The following is a 7,634-nucleotide window of genomic DNA, read 5'->3' on the forward strand; positions in this document are numbered from 1 at the left end:
GGGAACGCGTCGGTTACATACGTAACCTCGGTTCCCTGAGAAGAGGAAATGAGTATTGCATTTGCTTGCCGTGCTTCGCTTGCTCAGGGAGTCGCTTAAGTCGATTAACCTGACGAACCTGGCTAGACAGGGTCTTTTATACCCCTGGCTATGCAAATTCTGCTGCCCCCTGTGGCGGGATTATTAGAGGGACCTGGTTGGTCCTCCCCGCCCAGCGGTCTCACCATAGGTTCCCTGCAGTCGCAGCAACACAGCCAATCAGCATGCAGCTTCCTGCTGAGAGCTGTGCAGCTGCACTGCCTTTTACATGGTATTTTTAGGATAAAAAATTGCTTCAAAATCTCGAAGAAAGGAAATTCCCCTAGCGTTTAGCAAGGGGAATGAAGGTTACGCAAGTAACCGAAGTGTTTGTGCCAATCCTGGGTTTTAGGTACCATTAAAGTGGTTTGGCTTTTAGCAGTGTTCATCGCCATAGTAACTTACGCTCCACGGCTAACCTGCTCCAGGACAGGTCATGTTCTGGATAAGAGATCAAACTGAAATTGGACCAATTAGCTCTAAGAAAAGTGACACTTCTGATGCAATAAAGTCACTCCCCCTGTTTTTAATCTACATTAAAAGTCCCTCACTACATAGCAAATGGTTTTTAAAGACTAATGCGTCTGGTTTTTAACAATGCTTATTTATAATTATTATTATTTTTGAATGATTTAGATAATTAATTTATGTACTCATTATACCCTTAATCAATTACACATTTATTATTTTAGTTAATCAATCATTAATAGGCACTTTGTTCAAATTATCATTAATAGCCTTTTAGGCATGTGCCGATTTTCGGTAGTGCGATATATCACGATAATGAATATGCACGATATTGTTATCGTGGGCACTTCAAAATATCGTAAATAATAATTTATTAACAATTATAAAAAAAATTATAATGCACTCAAGAATACTTTGCCCATCAACCGTATAAATGCTCAACACCGCTATTCTGCGTCAAAGGGACACGCGGTCAGATATAAACAAGCCCAACGTGCGTTTGCACATCACAGGCTCAGCACCAAATACTTAACACTTAAAGACTTAATAGGCTATTTATTTTCAAATTTAAACATTTTTTTTTTAATCTGGACTACAACATGGCCTTATGATTTGAATTTTTTGGATTGTTTGTCCAAAAGACATACGACTTCATTAGTTAACATGTTAATTCATTATTGCCAAACTGACAATAAAAAAATACTTATAAAGAATTAATTTTTCTAAGTAATGTTAATTTCCTAGTTACTGTTTAATAACAAAATAATCTTTTTAATTGACCTAAGATAAACTAACAATGATCAGTATTTCTTAACATTACCAAAAACATTATACTTTCTGTAACAAATGTAGCTATTGCTCAATCTTAGTTAATGCATTAAATAATGAGACCTTATATTAATTTGTTACCTGTTGTTCTTTATAGCCTAATTCTTTTGCACTTTAATCTGTTTGAAAATTTTACTTTTACAGCTCTGGCAAAAATTAAGAGACAACTTAACATTGATTTCTCTTAATTTTTTCCAGAGCTGTTTATATTTTTGGTGCATTGTATTATTGTATTTAAACATTCAGTTATTTTTGTTATTTCAAATATAGTTCTTAAAGCTGTTATGTTATGACCACTTTTTTTGCAACTTATTTCAATATCGTGATAAAAGATTCGCAATTAATTGCAACATGAAAAATTGATATCGGCACATGCCTATTGCCTTTATAAAATCATACAAATAAGCTTTACAATCAATAAATAAAGCTTTTTATCACAAAAAAAGCTTACTCAACTTAAATGTTCAATTATCTTTATATATCAACTAAACTAACTTCATAACTTTTACTTTGCATTTTTTCTTCTTTTCTCCTTGCTGTGTAAATTTGTTTACATTCTTAATATTTTTCAATCATGCAATATTTGAATGGTCAAACATATTTTTACATCTGCGAAAGAACTGAATGGCAATCGCATGTTTGTTGTCTGAAAGGGGTGTGCGCGGGCTTCAGGTCAGAGTCCGGCAGCGCGAGCACCACACGTCCCGCGCTGCGCTTTTTCTCCTCATGCGCACATATTTCTGTTGCTTTCTCTGTTATGCACTGCGCGTATATATTTAACTCTTCTACTACTTCCAATGTTTAGTGATTCTTATTTTTCCTTGCGGTGTAAATTTGTTTACATTCTTAATATTTTTCAAACCTGCAATATTCTGCAGAAGAGAAAAATTAATCTCGCTGCTTCTCTCACGAGAAGTAAATCTCAGTTTCACTGATCCACAGCATGTGATTGGCTGTTCACTTCTGATGCCACTGCTAAACTCAGGATCAAACCCTGAGTTGACAGAGAAAGCTGATGATCAGCATCATGGTACCAACTAGTGTTGTCACGATACCAAATTTTTGACTTCGATACGATACCAGACTAAAATACCTAGATACCGATACTAAATCGATTCCACGGTAAAAAAAAAAAAAAAAAAAAAAAGATAATATGAATAAGATGAGAACAGAACTTATTATTCATTGTTTTATTTTTTTTACTAAAAATTCACTTGGCCAGCATGCTCCTGCCCTGGTTTTTGCCCATTCCCTTCTGTTATTGCTATAATAACTACATGCCAGTGTGAAGATCTTTACATAGAACACATTATCAATCATGTTATCATTCACTAACCTTTCACTTCTCAACAGGTTGGGATGACCAAAATCTTATTTTATGATACGAGTAATTTAATATTTTTTAAATGTAATCTTATAATATAGATTTTTATTTGTATGTTTTTAAAAGTAAATATAATAAAAATATAAGTAAAAAAATGCAAATTACAAACAATATGACAAAAACAGTGCTTTATTTTTCAGCTTCATTAGTCTATTTAACTAATGAAGTCAAGAAGCAATTCAAGAGAGAAATTAAATAATCAAATATAAAACTGCTTACTTAGTCTTCACTCTATAATTTAACTATACACTGATTCTTAAAAAATATATTTTAGTTATTTTGCCAAGCATGCGGTGGTTCACTATTTTTCATTGTTTGCTTAACATTAATAACAGAATATTAGGTCTGGCTTAAGACCTGCACTGATCTAATTACCTCAGCTGTATACGTTCACTAAAGACAAATCCGACTGTGTTTACCTCAATACTCTCCAGACCATGCATTTTTACATATGTTTGACTATTCAAACCCAAATAATAATCCGCAAAAGAACTGAATGGCAATCGCATGTTTGTTGTCTGAAAGGCGTGTGCGCGCTTCAGGTCAGAGTCCGGCAACGCGAACACCGCACATCCCGCGCTGCGCTTTTTCTTCTCATGCACGCATATTTCTGTTGCGCTGCGCATATATATTTAACTCTTCTACTACTTCCAATGTTTAGTGACCAGTGGAAGCAGAGCTTTGCACACACTTCCTGACACCTGCTGTCACACATTCGCGCACATTAAGAAATACAGCTCATACAAGCGCTGTCCTCCTTAAAGTACCGGTACTAATGAAAGTCCATATCGTACCGTTTGTAATAGCAGGGTATTACAAATACTTTTCTAGTACCGGTATATCGTGCAACACTAGTACCAACAAAGCCTGATAGATTGGTTTGGTTTTGTCAACTCCAAACTAATCCTGTAACCCTGAGTTTGTTAAATTACCCATCATGGTACAGGCCCCAGATTTGTCTTATAGGAAGGATTGCACAGGTGCTTGAATCGAGAACGCAATCTTTTAATAATTACCTGCAGGTATCAGCTCTTTGAGTTTAATACCATTTTTTAGAGCTTTCAAAAGATGTTAAGACCTGCACATCAATTCCCTTGCCTTCAATGCAAACAAACAAAATCACTCACCTTTGAAAAGTGTATTAAAATACAGTTTAATGTTAAATAAGACCTTATTTTACATTTTAAGACTTTTTAAAGATCCGCGGACATTTACTGATGTTTAACAGGGGAATCAGTTTACTGCATACAAATCATTTAAATTCAATCATAAAAAAAAAACATACATAAAGTATTCTGATATTAAATCACAATTATGAAGATATACATTTACATTGAGTGCTTCAGTTTATGTTACATAAAAATTATTAGATCAGTTCTGGTTATTCTTAGCATTAATAACATACAAATTTGGGGGGTGGAAAAAAACAGAGGCTTCACATACCTTTAATAAATCAGTAGTCTGAATTTGGTGAATGTGTGATTTGACAGTGTGAATGTCCGCAGGGAGCTCGCCTCGACACATCTCAAGAATCATCTAAAAGATAATTCACAATGAAAACACACAAAACATACAACAATTAGTTCACAACGGACAGCATCTAACAGGTGTTTATATCCAAGAGTACTTTAGGACTGTTTGCAATACATGACCTCTGACCTCATTTATCTGACAATGAAAATGGTAATTTTTTTTTAAAATAATTTCTCTCTTGTTTAAGTAACAAACTAGACTGCAAATCTTTTTTTTTAGTTTAAATTCAGTTTCACTTCTAAATTGACAAATACACTCTACTCTTTGGGTTTTATTAGTGATTTAAAAACAAAATAAATCAACAAAATAAAAGAGCACGCATCTTTTTAAGAACTGAAAATGAAAGATTTAACCCACATTCCACTTTAAGGAAAACTTTTGTTATAAAATTATTATTTAATATTGTTTAAGCGTATTGGTCTAATAGTGGGTAAATTGATGTTTAGCTCTAATGAGCCATAATTACTGTAATTTCATTCTTCATTTAAAATGCAATGGTTGCTTTTCTGAAATGACAAGTACTACAAGTAGGAGTCTTCTTCACGCACACAGTATATATCGTTATATATATTTTTCTGCCACTGACAACATACAGCGGCAGCAGCCTATTGGTGTCTTCTGAATTGAAAAGCCGAAGCGAGAGAGACCTCCCCTCCATAATAGGCGATTTTTTTCGATTTATTTATTTATTATTTGAGCCCAGGGAACTGCAAAAAGGCGAATATCCGCACAGCACAGCCGCTGACAAACGTACGCTGCGTTTAAATCCTGCTCTTTGAACAACAGTTTGACTCTGAATTTTGTTTTATACAATCGTGTGATATGGGAACATTACAGATTCTTTATTGAATCGGCTGTAAACAGCCGCGAGCATGCATTCATGACGAGCTAAAGTGGAAAACGGCAATACACAAACGTTTCACTTTACCACAACCACAATTTACCTTGCAGCTACTAACAGCGAAGAAATATGGTGTTTTGGAAGAAACATTTATTAAAAATGTTGCTATTATTGCTTGAATTAATATTGCAGAATATAAATAGCTTTCACAGAGGCTGTTTTCGTATTTTCTACAGCTGTTTGCAATTTTTATTAATTACAAATATAACAGTTTATTATATATGTTTTATATATTTTAGAAACCATATAGCCATATGATGAGGAGCAAGGTTTTTTATCCTGTGACTATCATGATCTTAGCCTAAATTTAGACGCACCCTAGTGGCAGCAAATCTAATCTGCCGCGAGTATAGTCTAACAACTCTCAATACACTTCTGAGCTGTAAACGCCAAACTCTGGTCAGGCCAATCACATCGTGTATAGAGTCGCTGGGTGGGGCTTAACATAATGACGGCCGAGTTGTGCTTGCATGCTTCTAGTAAACACACAAACTGGCGAACGGCAGTCTTTTGAATCAGCTTCGACCGCCACTCTGGACGACTTGGAGTTAAGCTTTTCTCTGAGAAAAGAACGGCACTCTAAAGTCATTCTTAAGAAGGGAAGATGTGTTCTGAGGTTTGCCACCGGATATGGCGAAAGTTTAATCTTTCAACTAGCTCTGCTTCACCTACGTTGCTCTGGTTGGTTGTATCGCTATCCAATTGCGTGCACGCCGTGCAGAGGGAGTTCAAAAGACAACTGTCTATCCCACCCCTCAGATTGAGTCCTGTCAATGGTGAGTTTCCAGACCAAACATCTTGATGTGGGTCTGGCTTGTCAGGCTACAATGATCTTACATTTAAATGAAACTGTCCTACAGTCCTTAGTTGCCAACATTCTTCAAAACATCTTTTGTGTTTTACGGAAGTCATACAGGTTTGAAACAACACGAGAGTGAGTAAATGATGACAGCATTTAAAAGCAGTACCATTTACTTTACTGCATCCTAACTCAATATCATCAGTGCTTTACTCTCAAGTGCATTTCTGTGTGACAAAAAAGAAATAAGTTTATCTGCATTTGCAGCAAATTCAGTAATATCTATCATTATTTGTCCTTGTCCTAGTTTTATTTATTTACTCCAATTTAAGGCCCCAACCCAATGTAAAAACATTCACAGGGAACTCATTGGCCAGATGGGCTGGGTTTGCCAGGGCCAAATTTTAGCCCCAGTCCAGCCCTGTCAGGAAATGTATTGCATGTGCAATGGTCCAGCACTAACAGATTACCGAACAGTAGACTGACACATTTTACCACATTACAGTTTACTGTGACTGCGTCAGGAAAGCAGACCTCAATGAAAACATTAACAAATACATAAACACATCTAACCTTAGCTCGCAGCCCTACTATCAAAGTGGCTCTCTGCCTCCTACTTAAGAGTTCTGGCACGAGGTTTGTCATCACAGAAACAAATTCCTCCAGTTTTCCGAATTGCTCCACATTCTGTTCCTGGACAACTTGCCACATGAAGGCAGATGTAAGACGAAGGGGAGAAACCAGAAGGCGAAGTGAGGAGAGAGGAGGGACAGACTCTACAGAGAGACGGAGATAAATAAACATTTATTAAAATGTTAGCAGTGTTTTCCATATACACATATATATGAATATTAACTTAAACACACAAATATTTGGTACCAAAACACAACTAATAATAATGTTACACGCCTGAAAACAATCTATCAGTCTCATCCAACATGAGGTAACGTTACTAGCTGTGCACTTCAAAGCTATGATACTCTAACTAACGTTAAATCAACAGCTCACCCATGAAAAAACTGTAGCTCTGGGTATTACAGAACTAAAGGCAAATTATATAAATGATTGTAATGAAGATATAGATTATACACACCCATTGCTTCTGTCTTTAAAAATATTCGCACTGACAAACAGTCTTGTTCACAACTTCGTCCGTTGACTCGTTCCGTTTATACACTGCGCATGCGTAAGAAATAGACTGCGCATTAGAACGGAAAACAGCAAAAATGTGGCTTTTAAAGAGGCGGACTTATCGGCTATAGCTTTGTCTCTGATTGGTCACGTACGATCATTGTAAAAAAATATATATTATCCAAATTTTACTTTCACTTTGCATCTATTTTTCAAAAATATTTAACGGTAATCAATGACATGACTCGGGTAAAAAAAAAAAGTAGGCTACTGCCCAAACCACTGCTAAAGTAGACCATTAACGTCTGTGTCACATGATACATGAAACATTTCACAGCGGAGCTTTATATGGACCAATCACGGTCGTTTGTGATTACTGGATTCGGTGTAGGCTATTTTATACAGATTAATGAGATTACAAATAATTGTCAGGTGGCAACCTGTACATCAATCTGATTTAAAAGATTATTCGTTTATGAGTACAAACATCTTAAGTAAAACGAAAAAACTCT

At 35.6% G+C, this 7,634-nt stretch overlaps 1 protein-coding gene across 2 annotated transcripts in view; it reads right to left on the minus strand.

Moving 5' to 3' along the window:
- The window catches only part of zgc:171422 (uncharacterized protein LOC100001353 homolog), a 55,197-nt gene extending 47,828 nt beyond the window's left edge, over window positions 1-7,369 (minus strand). The window contains exons 1-3 of one of the 2 annotated variants that reach the window (XM_067427359.1): window positions 7,085-7,369; window positions 6,565-6,767; window positions 4,202-4,294 (exon numbers count right to left, since the gene is read on the minus strand). In XM_067427359.1, coding sequence (XP_067283460.1) covers window positions 4,202-4,294; window positions 6,565-6,767; window positions 7,085-7,088 — 300 coding nt within the window. In that variant the 5' untranslated portion in view covers window positions 7,089-7,369. The remainder of the gene's footprint in view (window positions 1-4,201; window positions 4,295-6,564; window positions 6,768-7,084) is intronic. The other variant, XM_067427358.1, reaches the window with a different exon arrangement.
- Window positions 7,370-7,634: the final 265 nt, after the last annotated feature.

Source organism: Pseudorasbora parva, chromosome 20, assembly GCF_024679245.1.
Source record: "Pseudorasbora parva isolate DD20220531a chromosome 20, ASM2467924v1, whole genome shotgun sequence".
NCBI classification, from domain to species: domain Eukaryota; kingdom Metazoa; phylum Chordata; class Actinopteri; order Cypriniformes; family Gobionidae; genus Pseudorasbora; species Pseudorasbora parva.